Source organism: Seriola lalandi, unplaced genomic scaffold, assembly GCF_002814215.2.
Source record: "Seriola lalandi dorsalis isolate HSWRI2012SDOR001 ecotype SW California unplaced genomic scaffold, Sedor1 jcf7180002055008, whole genome shotgun sequence".
NCBI classification, from domain to species: domain Eukaryota; kingdom Metazoa; phylum Chordata; class Actinopteri; order Carangiformes; family Carangidae; genus Seriola; species Seriola lalandi.
This window is the reverse complement of record NW_019525551.1, coordinates 1,496,521-1,522,959: the sequence shown is the minus strand read 5'-3', so window position 1 is coordinate 1,522,959 and position 26,439 is coordinate 1,496,521. Positions and strand designations below refer to the sequence as shown.

General features: G+C 40.1%; 1 protein-coding gene and 1 long non-coding RNA gene across 4 annotated transcripts in view; one reads left to right on the top strand and one right to left on the bottom strand.

The window, feature by feature from the left end:
• The window catches only part of ripor1 (RHO family interacting cell polarization regulator 1), a 53,522-nt gene extending 27,310 nt beyond the window's left edge, over window positions 1-26,212 (bottom strand). For both annotated transcript variants that reach the window (XM_023397378.2, XM_087171544.1), the window contains exons 1-8: window positions 25,867-26,212; window positions 11,714-11,837; window positions 9,861-10,013; window positions 9,144-9,222; window positions 8,394-8,417; window positions 7,203-7,256; window positions 1,411-1,560; window positions 615-678 (exon numbers count right to left, since the gene is read on the bottom strand). In XM_023397378.2, the coding sequence (XP_023253146.1) occupies window positions 615-678; window positions 1,411-1,560; window positions 7,203-7,256; window positions 8,394-8,417; window positions 9,144-9,222; window positions 9,861-10,013; window positions 11,714-11,837; window positions 25,867-25,885 (667 nt within the window). In that variant the 5' untranslated portion in view covers window positions 25,886-26,212. The remainder of the gene's footprint in view (window positions 1-614; window positions 679-1,410; window positions 1,561-7,202; window positions 7,257-8,393; window positions 8,418-9,143; window positions 9,223-9,860; window positions 10,014-11,713; window positions 11,838-25,866) is intronic.
• Window positions 9,126-12,568, top strand: LOC147817174 (uncharacterized). Of its 2 annotated transcripts, none has more exons than XR_015436586.1 (3): window positions 9,126-9,215; window positions 9,878-10,489; window positions 11,763-12,568. It is a non-coding gene; the product is annotated as an uncharacterized LOC147817174 (long non-coding RNA). The 2 variants fall into 2 exon arrangements; XR_015436585.1 differs by having other exon boundaries at window positions 11,720-12,568.
• Window positions 26,213-26,439: the final 227 nt, after the last annotated feature.

Here is a 26,439-nt window from a genome sequence, read left to right as displayed (position 1 = left end):
GGGCTATCCCAGCATCTTTTCGGGCGAGACCTGGACAGGTCGCCAGTCCATCGCAGGGCAAACACATAGAGACAGACAACCATTCACACTCACAGCCACACCTATGGTCAATTTAGAGTATCCCATCAGCCTAGTCCCCATTTTGCATGTCTTTGGACTGTGGGAGGAAGCCGGAGAACCCGGAGAGAAGCCACACTGGCACGGGGAGAACATGCAAACTCCACGCAGAAAGATCCCACGGCCGAGCCGGGACTCGAACCCGGAACCTTCTTGCTGTGAGGCGACAGCGCTAACCACTGCACCACCGTGCAGCCTAGTACAATAATCGTTAGAATTATTGTGTTTTCATATTATTTTCAATTTTACCCAGATACCTGACTATCTGCCCAGTACCAGTCATGAGATCAGAGGCACAGTAAAATTCTGACAGAGAAACTCTTTGACTCAAAGATCCTCTGAATTACACCCACTCACACTGAGCTGTGGAGTGTCTACCTTTTCCAGCATGTGAATTTAGGAGAGAGCAAAATGGCTAAAAGACAAAGAAAGGGAAGAAGTAAAATGAGGGATGAAAAGAAAGAGTGAAGACACATGGGTGGATGTTTAATTCTTACCTTTCATCTTAATGTGGAACTCCCCCAGCTGGTTCTCCATCTCACTCTCCAACACACACATGTTCTACAGAGAAGATCAAGGGAGACTTTAATGATCAGGAGTGGTTGCACAAAACACCTTAAATTAAGATTTTGAGTCTGAGTTAAGATTTCCTTAAAATAAAAACAACTGCACAAAACACCCTTAAGTCTTCTCCTTAAGCTTTCCTTAAAACGTTCACTTATATTTAAGGTTTTCTCCTTAACTTCGTCTTATACTTAAGGAATTACTTAAAATCAGTTAAAAAGTTGCACAAAACACCTTAGTGACCAAAGTAAGGAAAAAAACTAAAGATATATCTGACTCTGTTTTAACTGCAACATGGTCCCGTCCAAACAAGAGGAGGCTGAGATAGCAGTGCACTTATTTAATGTTACCAACTTCCCAAAAGTGATAACAGGTATCACAAGTGTTAATGGCAGCAAATCAATGGTCTCCATGGAAACAGTAGAATTTTACTTCTGTAGAATCTGTCAGTGCTGCAAATGCCTCAATTTCTTTTCTTAACTAAGGAAATATTTTCAGAGATTCTGTGCAAAACCCTTAAGTAACTCCCTCAGCAGAGGAGAAATTAAACTTGAAGTGTTTTGTGCAACTGGCCCCTGATCTATAGTGCTGCCATGTTATATCATATTACTCTTTAATCCAATCCCCTACAACTTGCTTATGCAATGTTCCAGTTCTCCTACAGGGATAACTATACCATTACCATTTTCCTCCATCCTACCCGCCAACGCTCTGTCCTCTGTGTCTTACCTCTGTGTATTCTTTGTATCCTTTATTGGCTTCTGTTAAACTCTCCCTGGCCTCCTTGCTGCCTGGAGAAGCAGTGTATGCCTTCACCATCTTGTTGGCTCCATCCCTGAGTCTCCTCTGCAGGCAGTAGGCTTCATAGAGCTCCTCAATCTGTGAAGAGAGGGAACACTGTTACACATTTCATCTTCCTCTCCTATGCAAGCTAAGAAAATGCTAAGAAAGCAGCGTCACAGCAAGTGAAGAGCTGAAAACAGAAGTCTGTAGCAGACTAGCACTGTCTTCATTTCAGGGTGAGGCTACTTGTGTCGTCACACACTCAGACTTGCGTCGTGCACTGATCACCTCTGTTGCACACACACTCATTTAATGACTTCCACATTGACCCTACTGCTATCTATCCATGTTCATATACCTCATATACCTCACGTGCCAATATGCACACTATACTGTAGCATATAGTTTACACCACAGTTTTTTTTTTATTGAACTAGATAGATAGATAGATAGATAGATAGATAGATAGATAGATAGATAGATAGATAGATAGATAGATAGATAGATAGATAGATAGATAGATAGATAGATAGATAGATACTTTATTTATCCCCTAGGGGAAATTCATAAACTTTTATCAAAATGTGTGCTGTCAGTTTTTTATGTGTACAGTTATTTATTTGCTTTAGTGATGTTAGTGATGTTTTGCTTTAGTGATGATAGCTGCACCCAGTCAGAGCATGGATTCAACTGAAGAGCAAAGCTGAAGCGAAATAACCTCACCCACGATCATTTAAAGTGTGGGAGTATTTTAAGAAGGGACGAATAACATGGTGCTCTGCAAGCTCTGCAAATTTGAAATGGCTTATCACAGCAGAACTACTGCCATGCTCAAGTGCTTGGAGCGGAGCTTTATTTTGGAGAGACTTTATATCGGACTGTAAAACACAGATTACCAGTTAAGACTCGGCTATTTTTGCTGGGGAATAATGCCCTGCAGTGGATACTATGTTTGTCATATTTGTTTGTTTTAACCCTTTTAACCCCCCGTGCGAGAGTATGATTCAGATCCTGATTCAGAGGCTTGGCCTGCCCTTGCATTATACCCAGACTAAACGTGAGCAGTGCTGTTTTACTCTGATATCAAAGTGAGGAGAAGTTGTTTAGAGTTTGTTGAAGTGACAGAATAAAGACAGAAGGATGTGTCACATATTTAGTGCAGCAGAGAATTTGGAGCTGGTTTTTCAAGGACCAGACAAAAGACACCAATAAATACTGCTCCAGAGAATGAGCTTATCTCATGAACAGATAAAGATAGAAACTTCAAATCACCTCTAGAACAACTCAAACAAATAAATACAATTTTCTGTGTTAAATTTTTTCTTCTTTATTATGATTTACAGTGGGTTTATCAATAAAATAAGGAAAAGTTCAAGGTTTGTTTTTTGTTTTTTTATGGGCTATTAACCTTTATTATACTGTACTGAAGTGACATTAATTATTAGCTGAAGTTATACTGTTCCTAAATATGTGCAGCACTTGGTGAAACTGTTAAAAATGACAAAATGAAAAACACAAAAGGTATTAAAGAACAAAAATATTGAAATATAAATGACTATAAAAGTTTTTAAAATGTATTTTGTGTAAATTCGTTGTTATAATAATCGAGTATGAAAAAAATAATAGATTCATTGAAAAAATAATCGATCGATTAATCGAAAAAAAATCGATAAACAAATAATCATTAGGTGCAGTCCTAATGCTAACAGTCAAAACACAAACAACTTCAGAAAAACAAACTTGTTCAATGCCCAATTGTGACTTTTGAAGTTAAAAGCATTGAACAAAAACTGCGTCCCAGAAGGTGCATCACTTTTTTTCTTTTAATATATTTTTTTTCTTAATTCCGATATAGAGAGACAGAGAGAGAGGGAAAGTCGGGGGGAGAGAGAGGATTAAAAGGGCCATGGGTTGGACTCGAACATGGGGCACTGCAGTTAGGATTATGCCTTCTGTCCCCCCATTGTGTTGTGCGACTGAATTTGCAGTGCGTTTGTGTATTTGCAATTGTTTTCTTATCACTTTATAACGTCCTTATTTACACATGTGGCAGACACACAGTAACATTAGCATCACCAGTCATGTTTTTGGCTCTATTCACACTCCTTAAGCTCAAACAACTCCTGAGAATATCTGGCTCTTCAATTGCTAAAGGCTGTTTGCTGTTGAGCAGGTCATGGACAGTGATGAACATCAGAGATGGTCAAGACAATGAGCTGGAAGAGTCTGAGTAGATCTGTATAGTTGGTGACAGTTCTCTGTAAGTTTATCTCTTTCACATTGCACAGCATTTTATCCATCGCTAATATACAAATATCAGCGCAGCATCTGGAAGTTCTGACAGAAATGCTACATGTTAGTTTGTTATTGTGCAGCTCATTTATTTGTAGTTGAAACTTAGCTATATGGTTTACTTTGAATTAAGGCAGCTAACTTTGCGGTCGGGTTGTTGGTGTAGGTGGGTGTAGGTCAGATCCACCCCTCACTTTTCCTGTCCAATTATGGTTACTTATGGCTCCTAAAAATCAAGATGCCGACAGCCAAAATGCCAGACTCAAGGCTTCAAAATGGCAGCTCACAAACCAGTGGATGACATCACGATGGGTTGCCACTTAGTTTTTACGGAAATCTTCTTGCTTGATCACAATATTATGAAGGAGCATTTCAGTTCGGTATATGAGAACATTTTACTTGTCATTTCACTTTTCAGTATTATATGTGAGTGTTTCAGTTGTGAATGTGAGTGTTTCAGTTGTATATGTGAGTGTTTCAGTTGTGAATGTGAGAGTTTCAGTTGTGTATGTGAGAGTTTCAGTTGTATATATGTGAGTGTGTACCAGTAGTATATGTAAGAGTCTTTCAGTTGTGTGTGAGTGTTTCAGTTGCATATGTGTGAGCTTTTCAGTATAGTATGCGAATGAGTATGGTTTCATGTGTGTATATGCATGGTAATTCTAGATTCTAGATAATATCCCTGATGGCACTTCATAACTCACCAGTCCAGTTTTCGAATTTTGTTAAAAATGTCTATATACAGAGACTATCATGCACCATCATAAAGAACCAAATCAAGTGGCCACACAAACACACACACACACACACACACACAAACACACACACACACACACACACACACAAACACACACACATTACACTCCCCGGTCCAATGACATTGGTCTGCCTTAACCAGTCACTGCCGTATCAGCAGGTGAGTGTGAATGCTGATAACGCTGATAACCTATTGTTGCAAGAAAATGTATGACATTACACATATAGAGTGTATGAGTGTATACAATCACATAATCTGAGGCCATTCAGTTAAATAGATATGTATTAGGCAGCACGCAAAAGTTAAGCTTATCAACTGTGCAGCCCAGACCGTTGACTCTGTGACTCCAGCAGCTGAGGACAGCCGGTCTCCTTCCTGACTAGAGTAAGTTATTGCTGTGCCTGCAGATCCAGTAGCTCTGGACTCCCTGATTTCCCTCGAACTAGTCGACATTCTAGTGAGACTGAGGCTGAGGTTGAAAAGTCAAAAATAATCTCCTTCTCTAACCACTTCTCCTTGACCTCGATGGTAAACCTTATGAGGTCCAGGAAAGATATCACGGAGAATTCATAAGGACTTATGAAAACACAATAATCAAACTGCACTTACACTAGGATTTCTTTTTTCAAACTAAGTTTATTAAAACACATGGACGATAAATCCTCCTTTCCTAACCACAAAAACAAAGCAAACAGGATTGTGTAGAAAATGTTGAAATAAGATAATATCAAAGGAATATACAAGAAGAGAAAGTTGAGCCATTGAAATAATAATTTAATAAAAAATAACGAACTGAGCAAAAGATCAGAGCAAATGACTGTATATTCACACAATATATATAGTTTCCTGCCATAGACACCTTTGACAATTCTATACATTTGTTAAGTAGAGAAAATTCATTGTTAGTGCTTTACCCAATGGGAAGGAAGGAGAGCTTCAGATGCTCAGACAAGGATTTCCATCAGTTCTGGATTGTGTCACAAACAAACAGCTGCTCTGTTATTTCTACATTTAGGTGCAACTATAACGGTGCGTCGCTTTAAATGCTGCTACAGCAAGGAACTGTGGGACGGCATTTTCTCCTTTCCTCTTGTGAAGGAAGCTCCAGTGTTTCCTATGCTAAAGGAGATAAGATAGGAAGCACTGAAGCTCCTTTCCTCATCATTTAGAGAAGTGGAGCAGCTGTGATCATGATGCTGCTCAGATACTTCAGCTCACTTCCCTCAGTTTGAACCTTCCTAAGCAAAAAAGACTTTTCGACTGCAGACTGATTCTACCTGTGTTGAAAAACTGACTCTAAATCCACCAAAAGACCTTGTTACAAGGAGGAAGAAACAAGAGTATAAAACTGTTCCACAAGTGATACTGAAAGACCAAAGACACCTGTCACTACAGGCCTGATAAACTAATCAGACAGGTTCCCTGCCATGTTCAGGGTTTTACTAGTTAGTGCCACGGGTGCTCAGCTCCGAGGCATCTTTTAATATTCCTCATACTTATTATTATTCTTCCGCCAAATTTTACTCGTAACGCAGCTTTGAGAAAACCCCGGTAATATATACATCAAAACGTGCGTCTTGATCCCGAAAGAGGTGCTATGACTTTTGGTGTTAAAATTGCAATTTTTCCCAAAGTTATTCCCAAAAAACTGGGAATAAATAATGCATTTACTTTTCATTTCCTGTTGGTTAAACTTAGTGAAACTGCTCTGTAGTGTTTTCACTTCTTGTTATTGTCACACTATGTGTGATGTTTGTGTATTGTCATAGCAACCAACAGCATGGGGCTTTGTTGTTTCCATGGTCACTACTGATTTGATTTAATTGTAGTGCCCACACTGTCCTGGTGTTACTGGTGATTTTTAGTCACTATTTGATGTTGTCAGTAACATCACCTGAAGCTCAGGTTTCCTGTAGCTCATATATACAGATGTTCTGCATCTTTGGTAGAGCTGCTTTCTGGGACTGTCAGAATCCTTCAGGACGTATTCTGATGGATCATCAGTGTGGACTTCTTTGGATTTAAATTGAGATATTCAGTTGGCTGCTGTGGCTCAGGACGTACAGCGATCTGTCCACTAATCGGAAGGTTAGGGATTCAATTCCCAGCTGTGTGTGTGAGTGTATGATTAGAAGTTGCACTGTATAGATATGTGAGAGAATGGGTGACTGTGGATTGTAGTGTAAAGTGCTTTGAGTGGTCAATTAGACTTTGTGCAGTCCATTTAGTTTTGACCTCTGTAAGCTGCATCATGTTGACTTGAAAACTGAGCAACTATAAAAATAAATGGAGATTGGAAGACTTCCACTATAGCTGGCAGGTTCAGTAAGTGGTACTTGGTTTCAGATGTAAAATGGAAATTTAATTCATCAGACCCTCATCAACACTGGCTGCCTATAAAACACTAAGTTGTATCAACAGTCAGTCAATTCAGACTAAAAACAGCTAGTAGCTACAGCAGAAAAATCTTATTCTATGACTAATGTGTACTATAACATTTTTCTTTTTTGTCCACCATCCAAAAACAAGTATACAGAGAGAAACCCCACATTAAAATATCAGGGGTCACTGAGAGGTCATGTGAACAAAAACTCAATCTAAATATAAAGCAACCAGTGGAGTTCTATCGAGAACACATTTCTGTCATATGTAGACAGGTATTCTCTGACAGAGGTCATGGTGGTCTTACCTTGCTGAGGTGAAACTCCAGTCGTCTTATATACCGCTCAGTCACCTTCACCTGCTGTTACAGTAAAGCACAGGGTACATTTAATCCTACTATTCAACATAGACTGAACTAAGCTCACAGTATACCAACTCAAGTCCAGTTTAAATCTCAGGGACCAGTTGCACAAACACCTTAAGTTAAGATTTTCCTTAAAGTCGGAGTTATGTTCACTTAAGTATTTAAGCATTTCTCTTTATCTTAGTCTCATACTTAAGGAATTACTTAAAGTCAGTTAAACCATTACACAAAATATCTTAGTGACCAAATTAAGGAAAAAAAAACCTAAAGCTTCCTCTGACTCTGTCTTACTTGCAACATGAGCTGAGTTTATGGTGATAAATGAAGAAAATGAACACATCCCAGGAAGAGTGTGCTGCACCTGGGAGACACCCTTAAACCGTATCACAAGCTAGTGCCAGCAAAAAAAAGGTCTCTATGGAAACAGTGGAATTTTATCTTTACCTCAGTAAAATCTCCTTCACTGCTGCAAATACCTCAACTTTTTTTCCTTAATTAAGGAAACTCTTAAAGACATTCTGTGTAACACCCTTAAGTAACTCCCTCAGCTAAGGAGAAATCAAATCTTACGTGTCATACTTGAGTGGAAATCTTAAGGTTTTTGTGCAACTGGCCCCAGGACAGTATTCCTAAAAACACTGAGGTGGGTCACATGACCTCCAATGTAACAACACAACACAACACAACACAACACACAAACAGTTCCTTCTAATTTCTTTCTTTTGTGGGTCTCAGTTAAGCTGCCAAGACTTCCTACAAATGTTTCAAGCCTACCAAGAAAGTATCAGACCTCTGAGCTGTTGGAGGGCTTTCTTTGTGAAACATCTGTGCAGGAAGTGTTGAGATTCATTGAGGCTAGCTTAACAGAGCTAAACAAACACTGAGTAGAAGTGACTGGAAATAATTAGTGTTAGAGTGTTGACAAAACTGTGTTGATCTACAGAGGAAATTTAACATCAGGACACAAGTAAACATGGAGGAAGTGTTGAGTTTACGTTAACAGCAGTTTGAAACAGGACGCTTCTTACTAGAATACGAGTGCATACTTAAACAGGCAGGGTTAGAAATACAGGCCTGTCTCTAATGTAAAAATCTGTCTCTAATATAACTTTTTAAGAACAGTCAGTAACTCACCTTGTCTAGTTCATACAGGAAACCCTGAAGAGGAAGAAAGCATCAGTCATTAGTGTTCATCACAGCACAATGTGTTGTACACTCTTGTTCTATGTTCAGTGTCATTTTGCTTTTCATTTTTCAAACAGGTATCAAGATGGAGATAGTGTGAAGAAGCAGGACACAGTACAACCCAGCTGACCTCTGACACACTGACACCCAGGAAAAATCACAAAGCCAAGAACTGAGAGTGTCAATGCCTATGTCCATATTAGACATAAGAATTGTAACTAGGTTTGAGTTTAAAGCTCCACATAGTCTAAAGGTCTCTCTCCATGTGTTGTTTGATTATAAAGCAGGTCTAGGTTCTGTATTAATACTGTGAAAGTATCAAAGCGCTCAGTCCAGAAACTGAGCCTTAAAACCAGCTGTCAGAACTTTGTGATGTCACAAGAAAGCAGACACCACACTCAGCCCAGCCTCAAGTCCCGCCCACCTGGACCCACCATCCAACCTTGCAGGATTTGGTTCCTGTTTAGAGAGGGGTTCAGAGCCTCCTCTCTTCTGATTGGCTCACTGACCTGTTGTTAATAGAGCTCCAGAGAGAAGCCTGACAGAGGAGATGTGAAACTACACTGAGATGGTTTTTGGTTCTTAAACCACAAATAAGTCTTCTTATGGATCAACACTTCAAATAAAACACAGAAGAAGAGGGAGAGAGAATATGGAGCTTTAAAAGGCAAAGCCAAACGGTCACATGTCAGGACATACCAGTCTGGAATTCCTCTTTGATTCTTTCATCTGTCTGCTGAGGCTGTCCAAGTCCATTTGATGAACCTGCAGGTAAGACCTGAGAGCATACACACACACGCACACACACGCACACACACACACACACACACACACACACACACACACACACACACACACACACACACACACACACACTAGAGTCTGACCATGTAGATATTTTTGATTTGGTGAGCTGAAGATGATTTGAACTTTGAGCCTAGTTCACTGTGCATTTCTACCGTTGACAGTTGATCTTAAAATAGTAGTTAAACAAATGAGATCTGTGTTAATTAATCAGCTTTAGAGGTATTGGTTGTTCATACCTTCAGACGAGGGCTAGGCTAGCTGTTAGCCCATGCTAAGTCAAGATAACCGACTGTTGGCTGTTGCTTCATAATTAACAGACAGATGGAAGACTGATATCGTTCAATTTTCAAATTTAATTGTTTCTCTGAGAATTTGAACAACTAATTAACAAATAATTGTGTGTGAAAACAATTTTACCTGCAGTAGACAGGAGAAATGTATTACTAGATCAGGTATACTGCAATACTAATACAGAATGGGAGCACAGAACATGAGAGACTTCAGACATGCAGAAATATCATTTGTGCAGCATCAAGCCCTCGGAAATTAAAGCTAAGAATCGACGTGTGTGTGTGAGTGTCTGTATGTGTGTGTTGTGAGTGTACTCACTGAAGGCCTTTTTTCAGTGCCTCATAGACCTGATCCAGTCGCTCTGGTTGGGGAACTTTAGGTGGCGGGTTGGACTTGGTGGACATAGTAAACATCCTGCTGGCTCTGCTGGGCTTCCTGCTGAGACCTGGAGTGCTGAACACTGAGAGGTTCCTGCAACAGCAGGTTAACATCATCTTCAAACATCCTCACCTGACATCATCAGATCAGCCTGATCCAGTCACGTCAGACTGAAACACTAACCCTGACCCAGTCTGTCTCTCCCTCTCCTCCAAAACATTTCAGGCCCAAGCACCAACCTGTGAGAGGACCCTGCTAAACTGCTTTGTTTATTAGGGTTTTCATTGAACAGCGTTTCCCTGGTGATACAATGAATTCTGATGAACTAGGAAGTTGTTGTAACTCAATTATACTATGTCCAATCTGCTCCAAACTTTACATGTTTGATAAGAGTCCTGGTCTTAAAGACAGTATAGGTTGACCAGATCCACCTCAAACATCAGAAAAGCGTTAAGACCTAGATGAGGCTTTATTGTGAAGCTTTTCATTGAACAGTGTTGCCCTGTCAGCGAATTTGATGTTTCGCCATGAGATGACAACATATGGCAGCAGCAGTACAGAGTCAGTTGGTAGGTAAATCTGTCCATTCATCTATAAAACCACTTTTCTTGTCCAGGCTCTGTTGGACTGGAGTCTCACACACTGGACAGAGCAGTGTAAAATCAGCCACTATTACTAAAAGTGACAAATGTGTGATAGTGCAGTGTAGTTATGTAACAGGGACATCCATATAATAATAGCAGATATAAGAGAAGGGCTGGGGTAGTGCATGGGCCTGTACAAATGTATCTATATATATTCTACTTATTTTGTCTCTTTCATGGTAAAAGATTTACTACTGATAGATTTAGAAACACTGTAAATGATGTGACATATGATTATGTGACGTGTTCAGCTGTAGCACGAATACAGGAAGGAGCCTCGCTCTGTCCTACAACTCTACACAGATCTCCACACACATTCACCTCAGTGACTGAATCCACTGATCACAACTCTCTAATTCAGATACTGAAACTGTAACTGTGTAATTAAATGTGAGAGAAGGTCCACACCTGTCAGTCAAAGGCCTCAGATTTCACAGTCAGTCAGGAACGTTAGTGAGGTCACAGTCATGAATGAAACAACACTGACACCAACACAATACACAGGCCTGAGCGTCAGTGGTTTCACAGCCGCAGCTTGCTAGTTAACAAAGAAGAGCTGAATAATGACGACAGTGTACCACCATTTCCTTCAGCTGTTATCCTGTGAGCTGACCCCATGAGCCCGTCCAGCCTGGAATCTCATAATCCCAACATAAACATATAAGTAAAAAAAACTAATTATATATATAAGTTAACAATTCATCTATAAAAGTAGAGTCTTACATTTCCCTTGGAGATTTTAAATCTTTATTATTTAATGTATTTTATGACTATTGTAAATGTTTTTGCTGATTCTTTGTTTCTTAGTTTCTTGTGTTGTGTAGCTCTGTTGTCTTTGTTGTTGATTTGTCTCTCGTGACTGCTTCTTGTTCTCAGGTCTCTCTTGGAAAATAGGTTTTAATCTTAATGAAACTGCCTGATTAAATAAAGTTTAATAAAAAATTTGAAAAAATTTTAATTTAAAAATAAACTGTATTGTAGCAGCTGTATTGATTATCTGACCTGGAAGTCCCATCGGCCCATTTCCACCCTGTATGAAGACACACAGTCAGACTGTCTGTCTTTTGAGCTCCACCTGACAGGATGTCCTGTCAAGTGTGTGTGTGTGTGTGTGTGTGTGTGTGTGTGTGTGTGTGTGTGTGTGTGTACCTGTAGGACTTGTCGTAGGTGTTGACTCCAGTGAAACTCTGGCTCCTAGTGATGGATCTGGAGGTGATGCGTCTGACTGGGCGAACGGACAGCGACATAGTGGAGAGTGTTCGGGACGGACTCCCTGTGCAGAGCAGAGGAACAGAACCATCAACAGCTGCCGACACCACAGCATGATGGACTGATCGGCCATATTTGTCTGTCATCCATCTCAGGCACATCTGATTAAACAGCCACTACATTCTCCCCTGGTCTTAACAGTCACTCTGTACCTTTTTTTGAGGACTCTTTGTCATTTGACATTTTGACAGACAGGAAGTTAGAGTAGTATATAGCATTAATACATGAATGGGGATGGAATAATAGGAAACTGACTGAAATGGAAACAAACAGAAAAACAACTGACCCAAAAAGGACATTTTGGTGCAGAGACACCATCAGGAATAAATCAGTGACAGTGAAGACAGAAAAAGTGCTGTGTGTAATGTAGTTAGTAAGTTAAAACTAAAGAATGCTGAATTATTGCACCAGCTAACATATATTTATCATGATGATATTTTGTACAATCATTACAAACCCTGTGTCAGAGGAGGTGTGTCCGTCTCTGTGCTGCGGCTATCTAAGGTCGAACTTATCTTGACTGAAGAATAAATCTGATCTGACCTTGACTCTTCAAATGCAAAACAAAAACTGGATCATTATAAATGAAACCAGAAATGACCGGTAGAAAGCAGCAGCTGTGTTCGGACAGTCAGCATCTGACCTGACCAACTCATTTTCTGTTACAAACATTGTGTGTCATGTGAGTAACCTGACATCATGTTGCAATAAACACCACAGCACATTTCACTGCCAGAGATTCAGCTCTGTGCTGTTCATCTGTCTGTGTGTCCCTCAGTTTAACAGGGTTAAGTACATGGAGCAAGAGTCAGTTAATCAGAGCAGTAACACACACAGAGGGAAATGACCCCCCCCCCCCCCCCCCTATCTGAGTTTCAATATGAGTGTACAGTATGTTGCTGTACTTCAGTGAGTCAGTGAGAAGACTTTAGGCTTTTCTGGACAAGCTACTTTTTAAACTGCAGGCACCATCTCAGGGTCCAGCATATTCTCTTACACCTTGACCCAACAAGGTTTGGGTAACAATGAGTAGAAACAGAATGATAAGGCCCCCATCCACAGGACATGAGGGCTCACTGAATGATGTGAATACTGCCCTGTGGATGTCAGACAGCGCTCGCCACCAGCACCATCATCTAAACACCAAGTGAGTTAACATGTTTAGAAAGACTGGAGTTCATCCTCCAGTAGAGTCAGAGACTTGCTGACTTACTGTTCAGGAGGAAGGTGGTGGAACAACACAGACATTTTATGTTGGTGTTTCCTTTGATTCCCATCTGTAGATGTGACTAATACACTGCAAGCTGTGTGTGTGGTGATAGTATCTGACAAACTGCCCTTTGCTTCTAACCCTTAATGGAAATCAGTTCTTTATACAGGACAAGTTTAAACTCAAACACGCAGGCAGCAACATTTTGCTTCAGTTTAAATCACTGTAGTACTTTGACTTGAACTGTCTCTGTGGGTTAATCCATTTTTCATTCTCTGGCCTTTCACCAACATCTGTGTCTATGGCCTGCAGCGGCGTTTTGTTATTGTTTTTTAAGTCAGCGGTTGATTTCTGTCAGCTAAAGCAGTGTTTTCCTACTGTGGCCTATCAGTGTCCTGTATCCTGTTTCTTCAAACAGCTGAAAAGCCTTTACAAGATGACTGCCAAACACCCCCCCTCCCACATGACAGGAAATGTCACAATCCTACAGGAAGTCAGATGCAACTGCCTCTCCTGACAGGAAATTTAACAAAGGGAGATAGTCCTGAGGGCAGCACAGAAAAGGTCAGTTCTGCTGGAGCTGAACTGAATCACAAGGGATGGAAAGAGTGTTTAGCAATATTCATTGTAGTAGAAGTAAACTGATTGTACAACTTTCACCTCAGAAACACTTTCATTTTACTTTTAACCTAAAGTGTTCAAAATACTCAGAAACAAAACAGCAGCAGGAGCTAAAGTAATTAGTTCTTACTTCCAACCTTAAAAATCAATGTGTGTGTGTGTGTGTGTGTGTTGACTTAACCTAGTTTAAGTCCTCACACAGACAGAGGAGCTGAAGGGGAGTGAGAGATAAAGGAAGTAAACAGTTTTCAGAGAGAGACACAGAGCCGGCCAGAGGTGTCGAGTGGACAAACAGACCAAGTGGAAAAGTTGGGTCACACTGGGTCCATCCCACACAGGCACCTTCCTCTTTAATTTCCTGATAAATCATCATGGGTTGTTGTCACAGCAGATCGCTGTCTCTATGAGAAAGTCTAGATCATAAGCGATAACCCTGAGGTCTCAGTCTGAGACTCCAGGGGCAAGATGCATAAATGATGCGTACGCACAAAAATATGCGTACACAATTTCCTGCACATAAATTGGTCTAAACCCAGAATGAATCATCTCACACATTTATTTGACCATGTGAAGTCACAGTTTTCCAAAGAGATCCAAGTTACAGTAAAGTGAAAATACAAAACAAGCCGAGACACGTACTTTACTTGCTCATGCACATGGATCGGATTCAAATTAATTCATGGAAACAATGAAAAACAACAAGGTGCTGTCTGTGGTTACATTAGTATCTATGGTGATGACAGCAGATAAACCTCCATCAAGTCAGCAACAAACTCAGTGTGGTTTTGAATGTGTGCACTAACAAAGTGGAAATATCTAACTCTAACAGGGGACTGCTGCATTGTTCGTGAGCTGAGCTCCACAAACCTCTACAATTATCAATTAACATCTGCACACAGCTCTTCGATGATTAGCTTGTTTGTCTGTGGTCCCGACCCAATCACTTCCTTTTACACCACCTTCAAAAATACATCGATGATCAGACAAGCAGCAAACTACAAAAGACCAAAAGAACAAAAAGTAGGAACAAAGACCCGTCACATTTCTTCCTTTACAGCAGCCTTCCTGCTGTAGATGAGTCCATCTGCTGCTCTAAATATCTGACTGTCACTACAATAAACTCAAAACAACTTCTCCTCACTTTGACGTCAGGATAAAAAAAAAGCATTGCTCCCACTTAGTTTTATGCAAGCAACGACTTGAGTGACGTGACTCTAGACGTCACAAGCAAAGATGGCGGGCGAGAATCCCTCTATACACACACAAAGAGAAAGCAGTACAGCATATCTCCAGCTGAAACCATCACAGTTATGACGCTCTACAGACAACGTGACATTTGGAAGCATATACGCTCCCATGGGCTGAATTGTTGTGCGTACACCCACAGAGCAGAGGTCTAAACTTAGAGTATGTTGAGCGTGTCATGACCTCACACTGTATTTTTTTTTTTTTAAGTTATCTACAATTAGCCAATGTTTGAGCAACATGATAATTAATTTAAAAGAATTAAGAGCCTTCATTTAATGTTTACCAACCAGTCGAGGCGGATGGCTCGAGCTTTCTGCCTCCGCTACTGTCGCCTAGTGCTGCTCTTGGTGGGAATTGTTGGGTCTTTGTAAATGATATGATAAAGAGAAGGTCCAGACCTGCTCTGATTTAAAGGTGCCTTGATATACAGTGGCAAGAAAAAGTATGTGAACCTTTTGGAATTTCATGATTTTCTGAGTAAATTTGTCATAAAATGTGATCTGATATTCATCTAAGTCAAGGGTATTGACAAATATATATGTGTCTTAAATAATACCACAAAAAAAATTTGATCTTTCATGTGTTTATTGAGAATAACCAAAAAATCCTCATAGTGCTTGTGGAAAAAGTATGTGAACCCTTGAATTAATGACCTCAAAAAAGCTAATTGGTGTCAGGTTTTAACATACCAGGAGTCTCGTTAAGACAATGAGTTTGGGGGTGTGGCCTAAAGCTACTTTGACTGATAAAAACCCCCAAACTTTTGGAGTTTGCTTTGCAAAAGAAGAACACGTTTATGTGCCATGCCTCGCCAAAAAGCTTTCAGAGGATCTACGATCAAGAATTGTTGATTTACATAAAGCTGGCAAGGGTTACAAAGTGATTTCAAAGACTTTAGAAATTCACAAGTCTACAGTTAGGCAAACAATCTACAAATGGAGACACTATGGGACTGTCCCTACTCTACCAAGAAGTGGACGCCCAGTCAAAATGACACCAAGAGCACAACGAAGACTCATCAATGAGGTGAAGAAACAAGCCCGAATGACAGCCAGAGATTTGAAGGCATCATTGGAACTGGCTAACATCTCTGTTCATGAGTCTACAATACGTAAAACACTGAACAAGCAGAGAATCTACGGCAGGACACCACGAAGGAAGCAACTGCTTACTAAAAAGAACATTTCTGCACGCCTGAAGTTTGCAAAAGAGCACATTGACACTCCAGAGCGGTATTGGCAAAATGTTTTGTGGACTGATGAAACTACGATTGAACTATTTGGGGAAAAAACACCCAGCACTACATCTGGCGTAGAAAGGGCACGGCATATCTTCATGAAAACATCATCCCAACCGTAAAGTATGGTGGAGGAAACCTTATGATTTGGGCCTGCTCTGCTGCATCAGGGCCTGGCCAGCTTGTAATCATTGAGGGGAAGATGAGTTCCCAGGTTTATCAGAGAATTCTTCAGGATAATCTGAGAGTGTCTTTACATCAGCTGAAACTCTCTAGAAAGTGGGTGATGCAACAGGACAACGACCCAAAACACCGGAGCAAGTTCACAACAGAATAGTTCCAGAAAAACAAAATCCGCCTTTTGGAGTGGCCAAGTCAGAGCCCAGATCTCAACCCAATAGAAATGCTATGGACTGACTTGAAGAGAGCCGTACACATGAGACGTCCAAAGAATATGGCAGAGCTTAAGCAGTTCTGCCAGGAAGAATGGGCAACAATTCTTCCTCAACGATGTGCAGTTGTGATCCAGAGCTACAGGAAGCGCCTGGTTGAGGTTATTGCTGCTAAGGGGGGGTCAGCCAGTTATTAATTCTAAGGGTTCACTTACTTTTTCCACTGCCATGTTGAATGTTGAATGAGTGTGTTCAATAAAGACATGAAAGCTCAGATTTTTTCTTGTGTTATTATTTTAGTCACATTATATTTGTCAATACCCTTGACTTAGATGATCAGATTTTATGACAAATTTATTCAGAAAACCATGACATTCCAAAAGGTTTGCATACTTTTTCTTGCCACTGTTACTTGTGTTGTGAATTGGTGCTATACAAATAAAAATTGACTTGACTTACATTTTCAAAATAAATGTCATCATCTGCATCTCTCTCGCTTTCCCTGCTGTATCAAATATCTACTGAACCATGAATCCAAAATGAAGGAGTGGAGTTTTACTGTTACACTCCTAAACTCTAATAAAACCAAACACCAACCTTGACAGGGCTCCATGTCTCTGTCAGAGTTCCAGTTCAGACAGGGCAGTGGTAGTCGACACATTTCTCCCTGTCTCGCCCCACTGTCCTGTCTCTTCTGTAATCTCCAGCCTTATTAAAAGACTTTCATCAGCTCCGCTCAAACTTCAGCTAGTTCATCCAGAAGTCCATCAGTGTTTTCCCTACCTGATCCAAACAGTGGTACAGTCCTGCCCAGTGATAACAACAGAAGTCCAGTCACACCATCTCCTCTGCTATTGATGCGCTCATATAAACAGTGGGGCTGTGGCTCTGTGCCACACACTCAGCCTTCCATACGCCTGTGGAAAGAGAGCGTGTGACACCACACCTATTGTCTGACGCTCTCTGGCCTCGTTCTCCCAGACCGTTCTGGAAACATGCAGCCTGCACCCAACCAAACACGCACACGCACACGCACACACACACACACACACACACACACACACACACACACACACACACACACACATAGCACAATACTTAGCCCATGTATACCACAGGCCTGGGCCGATTATATCAGTAATATGAAATCTCATAATATTTCTCGCCATATGCTATGTGTTCCATAATATCTATCTATCTATATATATATATATATATATATATATATATATATACTTTTTTTTTTTGCATTTTTTCACAGGCTGATGAGTCAACCCTCATTTCACTGCTTTGCTTACTGTGCATTGTATCTTGGCATCTGACAAACGCAACTTTGAACTGCTGTTTAGTGGCAACATCACTTAGTACGGAAGAGAGTTAGGGCCATATTTGAATTTTTTTTTTTTCTTTTGAACTCTGACTTTAATCTCAGAGTTCTGAGAAAAACGTCGGAATTCTTAGTTTCCTCTTCCGTAACTTATACCTGAAACATAAAACAAAATGATAGAATTATGTATTATTTAATAACGAACAACTGAAAAATACATTCAAGAATATAATTATACCATAAACTGCTTTAATATCGTATATCATGGCCTGGACTGTGTCCTGAGATATTAAATTTTACATATCATCCAAGCCTCATATACCATACATTGTTTTTATGGGAGGACCAAAGCATGGTGATTTTGGTCAAAGCAAGATATCTAAAATACGAACCAGTTTGTTATGGAGGTTAATGTGCATATTCATGATCCCCTGAGGATTACTCATAATGTTTTAAATCTATACTTGTACACGGAAGATAGATGATAGAAATGAAAAAAATCACTTGTCGAAACAGAAACATTTCCTCAATAAGAAAACCTTGCTTGACAACGTAGACAAACTTCACTGGAAGGAGGGTAAATCTAATCAGTCATATGGTTGTGCTGTATGAATGGACCGCTCATGTCTCAAAATAGGCACAGCAGGGCCAGACCAGTCAGTTCAACAAATGCTATTGTTTGAATGGCTGTTGTATAGGAGCAGATAGGAGCAGACAGCAGCTCCCTCTAATTGTCAACAGCCACAACCTTCAACATAAGAAGCTGTCAACGTACAGCTGCATTTGGACACAGTGGATGAACAAGCTGCTTAAAGAACCTTTATACTGATGATAATCATTAACTAAGCTGAAAAACTGGGCAAACAAAGACAGGACATGCCACAAAGTTCATCACCTAAAATATCAGCATCCAATAAACCACACAGTGAAAAAGTGCTCAGTCTCAAACATTACTTCACTTCTCAAGCCACAACATCAGAGCTGGTGGAGTGTGTCCATCCCCTTGAAAACACAGTGAGGCGTTCAGAGACTCGCCCACAACACACAACACTCAGGTTCAAACTGAGATGTGAACTGATATTTCAGCCAACATGGACGACTCTTTATTTCTGTCATTTATTTATATTGAATAGATAGGCAGGTCATGCAGCACTTGTTGTAGCACCACCCACTGTTAACTGTGTGTGTGTGTGCATGTGTGTGTGTATGCATCACTGGGAAAACTGGGCGTGTGTATATCTGTCATGTAAGAAATTCCAAATCCAGACAGGCTGACAGATCCAAGAACACACAGACAGCGGGAAATTGGAAAAACACACTTGTGTCTAGAATAATAATGAAAGTGCTGACTCTAACAGGGCACCTGTACGTCTGCCTCCAGGCTCAGCTGAACACAGTGCAGGGTGTTCAGGAAGAACAGCAAGAATAGGTTCAGCCTCAAATTAAAGTTTTGTATTAATTAATCAAATAAGACTAATTCAGGGTTTTCAAAAATGTAAGTAAGAAATCCTTATGCAATTTAAATCTGAATTCTTCATAAGCCAGCTGCACGTGTTTCAGACCTGTGGATGACTGAGCACCACTGAGACACAGCAGCACTTCTGTTAATGTCTCGCTGCACAGATTCACTTCTCTTTAACAGCATGTGCTTTGCACCATTTATTTAAAAATACTATATGTCAGCAGTAACAGTGCAACAGCTCTAAAGTGCGATCTACTTTGAAAAACTTCTGGGTAATTATAATTTGGAAAAAAAAGATTTGCACATATACAATATGTGCTTTGCACCATTTTTCTCTATTCTCCATAAAAGTATGTTCAATATAACAGACAACTGTAAACAATACAATAGGCCTATTATAGCAACGTTCAAGTGTTTCCTTCTGAAAAACAGATAATAATGAGAGTTAAATAAATATTGAAGATTAAAAAAAAATACAGTAACATTGAAGTCCTTAAAGAACTGGTAAACTGAAGTTTAAAGTGAAATGAAGAAGGCCACTATCACTTATTTCTTCATTGTTTTTGTGTTGTGAACAAAGAAATAGTGAAGGACAGATCATGTTCAGCAATTAACGTTTTTTTTTTTTATTATTATTTTTTTTTTTATAAATGGCAGACACGGTCAGTTATTGAGTGTCAACCGTAACGGTCGCTCTCGGTAACGTAGTTGTATGTTGGAGTGCGCGGACAGCATGCTGGTGCATATAGTAGCTTCCTCGCCCGGCTCTTCAAGCCGCTGGATCCTATACTGCCAGTGTTGCCAAGACCCGCCCCGCTCTGCTTCTGATTGGCTAGTAAACGGGCGAGAACCGCTTTCCTCTCATACCATTGGTTGGTTAAGTTTATTACCTTGAACATGATAAACTGCATCTACAACAAATTCCTAAGTGTATTGACTTTTCATTTTTAATTTTGTCTCTCACAGCGTTACACCGGAGATCCGGCACAATACTTTAAGCCCTGCATTTACAATTGCAGCCTGTAAAATAATCATATTCTGCAATCTGTTTGTACAACACAGTGTAACTGTGATAGCTGAGGATCTGCTGGTGACACTGCCTGGTTGGTATTATTGCTCAGCTTTTAAGTTTTCACTACATCAACGAAATCTTTGTAGTAAATCTAAACGCTCATATTTCCATGGTGAATGAAACATGTCCAGTCAGGCTGAAAAAGCTCAGGCAACACTGTTTAAAGCTCCATATTTTCTTATTCTGCTGTGTTTTATTTGAAGTGTTGATCCATAAGAAGATATATTTTTGGTTTTAAGAACCAAAAACCATCTCAATGTAGTTTTACATCTCCTCTCTCAGACTTCTCTCTGGAGCTCTAGTCACAACAGGTCAGTGAGCCAATCAGAAGAGAGGAGGCTCTGAGCCTCTCTTCTGATTGCTTTCTGAGTGGTCCAATAAAAATATAGCTGATTACAGGTAAACACTCAGAGAAACCAAATCCTGTCAGTGAGACTCTGAGCTTTTCTGGTCTCACTGGTCTCTTTTATTACTATCCTTGGGAAGGATGTGCAATATATACTGTATGGGTTTTCAGTCTCGTAGCTTATTAGCTCGGCGACAGAATGGCCACTTGGTGTTGTTAATAGAGTAAAAACAACACCAATAAAAACAAGATTGAATGGTGGGTCCAGGTGGGTGGGGCTTGGGGCATGACTGAGAGCAGTGACTGCTTTGTTGTGACATCACAAAGTCCTGACGGCTGGTTTTAAGGCTCAGTTTCTGAATACAGGCTGTGTGCATTTCTCTGTGGACTGAGGCTTTGATACTTTCACAGCATTAATATAGAACCTAGACCTGCTTTATAATCAAACAACACATGGACAGAGACCTTTGTACTATATGGAGCTTTAAAGTTGTTGGTAACAGTGTGGTAGGCTAATGGGTGTCTATACTAGTCTAGTGTAGTCTATACTGTACATAATGATTAAACACAGTCTGTTTTAAAGTTGATCTCCTCCTGCCTGGTCTATCACTAGGGCATCAATAATTATCACATAATGTGTGCTACAGTACAATATGTGTGACAGCTGCAGTAAGGGAATGAACATAGTGACCATCCCTGAAAAACGATTTAACTCCTCAGTACTCTCTACAGCAAACGTCTCGTCTCACTGCGCTGCAGAACAGAGAGGTTTAGGAGATCTTTTGTCCCCACTGCCATCAGACTACACAACACCTCAGCCAAAGACAGTTGATAATGAACTGGACTAATCTAATTATTACTATTATTATTACAAGTGAGCTGCTGAACACTTGAAATTCTTTCTATCTATCTATTCTCAACATATACAGTTTTCCAGTGTTTTCCAGTCCAGTGTCCCTGCAGAGCAGCGAATCCTCACTATGAGTCTCATGTTGAAAGACTTAAGAGTTAATGTTTGTCATCTGCAATATGAAAACATCACTTCTCCACACAGTCAAAGAAATAAAAAGTGTGTGTCATAATACAGTTAGAAAATCCTAGCACACGAAGGATCCTCTTTCCTTTTGGGCAGCTGAGTCCATCACACTGGAAGGCTAACATTCAGCTCTGGAGCTGAGGGTTTCAGCAGAGAAATGAAAACGAGTTGCACAGCCTTCCACCTCTGTCGCTGTTATCCTGTGTACAACAGTGCATTAAAAATATAAGTCAGGTTGTTTTTAGGCCTTTTAATGCAGAAAAGTTACATATCATACCTATAAGGGTTCGTATGTTTATATTTAAGATAAGAAGCTGAAGAATCTGTCTCTACCCATATCTATGGTGGGTGACGTAAGAACTGAATAAACAGTTCTAAATGTACATATAACAAGAAAAAATTGCTTCATAACTATTTCCTGGTTTCTCCAGGAGAAATGTGTGCACTGACAACACTACATATAAAGCAAGGTGAAAGACGGGTCAGTCCTTCCTCTTGGGATCATTAATGCTCCATTTGATGTTAATAGTTTCCTCCCCTCACAACATACATACATTTCATACACTGTTCTCTCACAGCCACACATACTGTACATACAGTTTAGTTTCATGACTCCAGGCCCCCCCCTGCCTCACACTACTGTCTTTAGGGGAAGAAAACCCTGGAGGGAGTAACATCCTGTACGGAGGGCAGGGTCAGGAAAAGACTCCTGCAGTTTCTGGCTATACTGAGTCACAGGAATAACCCAACAGCTTTACTGTACAGCCATGCTTGCTCATTTCCAGGAAAAGGATATAAGTGTCTGAAAAATTATTATAAGGCTGAAAGGGCCGTGGCAGTGAGCAAAATGCCCATCTTCAATTAAAGCCATGTTATTATTGTGCAGTAACACAGTATGGCAGTTTACAGCTGCATTACCAAGGGTTAGCAGGGTTAGGGTTAGCATTGTGCAGAAAGCAATTATTTGTTTTCTTTACAAGACTGAGATGAGAGTCTCGTTTCTGTGAGTAAAAGGTGAAGAGCACTGAAGTGTGTTTACAGGTGTTGGGAAGTACTACTGCATATTTGAAAAAGTCTGTGTTTTTGTGAGTCCAGATGATGCCGTACAGAGTCTGATAAATTGCCTCAAGTGACCTTCAGTTGGTCTGAGGACTATAAGATAAAAAAAATGAAGAAATGTGGTGGTGTAGAGTTACCAGACGCCTGTGGTCTGCTCATCTCTGCTTGAGACTAGCAGCTCAAGGCTACATCAGATGCTGTAAGCAAAACACAACAGAATCTCCAATCCAGCAGCTGGCTGCATTGTCTGTTGCATTGTGGGTAGGGTCAGGTTTTTACAAGGAAAAAGAATATGCAGGGGAAAAATGACACAATATCTCTTGTTGTACAGATCTGGAGTAAGGATGTGGTCAGCCTAGCTTAGCACAAAGACTAGAAGCTGGGTGAAACAGGTAGCCTGTTTCTGTCCAAAGTTAAAAACTACATCTACCAACACCTCTAAAGCTTACTAACAAACATTTTCTATCTTGTTAATTTAATCTGCACAGAAACAGAAATGTAAAAACAAGAGTGTTTTGCATTTAAGTGGTACTTTTACTGTATTTTGTCTGTTATTGTTCCTCTGAGAGCAAAACTGTTTTCTATGTTTTGACATTTTCTGTATCATATTGTGATAGTTCTCATACTGAGATATTAAGATTCACTGCTGTCATGTCTGAAGGAATGAGAAGTCAACAGTTCTATAATCTAGCTGTCACCACTGGTGCTATACCAGCTCAAACCGACCAACTGACCGGTGTATAGTGAGGAGTGTGAGTAGCAGTCTGTAGTGTATGTCAAAATGTATGTGGCTTTTCTCTCTAAATACATATTTACTTGCTATGAAAACTGAAAATTTAGTCCTGCGTCTTAAAACCACCGTGGTACCATGTGTGACAACTTATCACACACAAGCGGATACAGTCAATATGGGAAACAGTTTGAAAAGTGAAATGGATGTTAATATTTTCATACTATAGCTACCAACAGCTCATATTGTGTACTGATACTATTAAAGGTCCCATATTTGACCCTTCTGGGTTTTATTTAAAGTTTTGATATTCACAAAGTGGAAATACTTGTGCTTTAAGAACCAAAAAACACCTGAGTGTAGTTTTACATCTGCTCTCTCTGGAGCTCTAACAGCAGGTCATTTTGAATCCGTCTCTGAGCCTCTCTGGTCTCACTGCTCTCTTATATTACGATCCTTGGGAAGGATGCGCAACTCTCTAGTTGTTACTCTGTTGTGTTTATGGTCCTGTGTTTGTGCGTGTGTGGTTTGTATGATGATGTATTATAGTACAAGGTCTGTTTTGCTTCAGCTATGAGAAAGAGATGCTCTGGGTTCCACTGTGTCGCTGCTTTGACAATCCGCAGCCATGAAGGAGCACCAAATAGTGGCATATATTTGACTATATTTTTCAGTTCATTTATGAACAGTCTTCTACACCACTGCTTACTCTAACTTTGAATTCTACCATTTGCATGCCAAATAAACAAATACAGTAAATCTCCCAAATTTGTGTTTGTCTTGTTACAATGGAGATGGAGTATGAAATATTTTTTTCATTTTAGCAGCTCTTTATAGGACCATGCAAATTACCACTATTTATTACAAAAAAACCCCATAAATTATAGTACTACCAACCATTTTACAAGGCAACTTTAAAAGAGATAACGAATACCGGAAAGTGTGAAAACAAACACCATACACCATAAATTCTCCGACAAAATGTTGCACCATGCAAACAATTTTTACAAAGAGATTTGCTGTTATTGAATATTTGAAGAGTGCATCAAATGTCATATGGAATATGGTTGACACTTGATGGAAATGGTATTTAATCATGTAAGCTTTTGTATCGTAAGATTTACAGTAAAGCATGGAGGCTCCACTCCCACTAACTCTAGTTCAATAATACTCTTAATCCAGAATGTTAATGTTATTAAATACAATTAGATTTCACATAACAACAACAGTCAGATATAATGCTTCATTATGCAGGTATTCTGAAACATAAATATTTCTCCATGTGTGCAGATATAAATATTTAAAAGTTTACTATTTCACTTGCCCTCTTAAAGCTGTTATTTTGGAAGTTATGTTCAGTTTGTGTGGCTCCTGCTTACATGCAGATGTTTCCTCTCAAACTATTTACAAATTTCAAAAGTCTTAATTTCAAACTAACTGCTGGTTGGGCTAAGAAAGTAGGAAGGACTTCACACATACAAACAGGTGATGCAACAGAATCCAGATGTTTGGAGACAAGCTACTGGTGGAGATAGGCCTTTGTTACTGATTTCCTCCTTCAAGTATATTTGATCATACATTATCTAGAAGCATGCTGAGTTAATTTGCTGTTGCTGCTGTTTTGGACACTCAACACCTCCTCCACTGGTACTTGTTGTCATGGTAACTTCTCACACCCTCTCACACACACACACCATTTTTTTATTTGGCCATCACTATGTACAGCCCCGTCTTTGTCTGTCTGACCATTTTCAATAATGTAAATCTTACAGTATATCGGTTTGGGTTCTGAATACTGTACACTCGTCGACAACTTTTTTCTCCACAACAAGGACGAGATGTTGATGTTCACAATGGATTTTAACACAGAGTGACCACAGAGACCAAAACCTGTGTCAAACTCAATTTAACAAATCTAGATATTCTACAAACCAGATGGCAAATGGAAGTAGGAACCGAGACACAACTCTGGCTATAGCTGCTACAGTGCGTAGTGGCAGTAGCGCCGTGACATCATGGTCCTTTAAAGGTGGAGCGACCCCGCTAATGTCGCAGAAGGAACACTTCTTTTGACAGTTTAGTAAAATACATTTGAGGCTGTTTGTATGAAAGGGAGAAACATCTGCAGTCACACGAACATGACAAACAAAGCTACCAAACATGTTACAGGTTTTGTTGGTTTCTCTCTGGACATAATAAGTTACAAAGCTGTTAACCAGCAACAGTCAGTTCATCCTGACAAACACAGAGTTAATGATTAGAGATGAGCTAGTCTCACTCCACTGGTTCATACCTCCATATCCACTGTACATTGTAGCTGTGTTGGTTGATGTCGAGTCCTCCTTATGATGGGTCCACCCAATTCCAGAAACAAGTACTCGGTCCTCACTCCAAGAGGACTGGCTCTTAGTTGGTATACTTTCTGATCTCTTGCTTTCCTTTCTCTTTTACTCTCTCTCTCTTTGTGGCATCTGTTTCTCTGAATTTGTTGGACAGTGTCAATAACTATGTCTGTCTTTTCTTTTAGTCTCTCTTTCCTGACCTGTTACTATTTTTCTCTTTCCCCATCTCCACTGTCACAGTTGTTAATGCTTCGTCCACGTTCCTACTGATCCCCTCTCTCGCTTTCGCTCTATCACGCTGATAAGGAGAGGGGGGGGCAGGGGAGGGGGGTGGAGGAGGAGGAAAAAGGAAAAGGCAAGGCGGTCCTCCCTTCTCTTCTGCTGACATCACCAGTTTCCCTGCCCCTCCTTCTTCCTGTCGAACATATTGTTTTTGACCACACACACACACTACACAATTCTTAACCCAACATCCTCCTATCCCATAAGCAATATGGATTTTTTTCACACATAACTCATTGCAA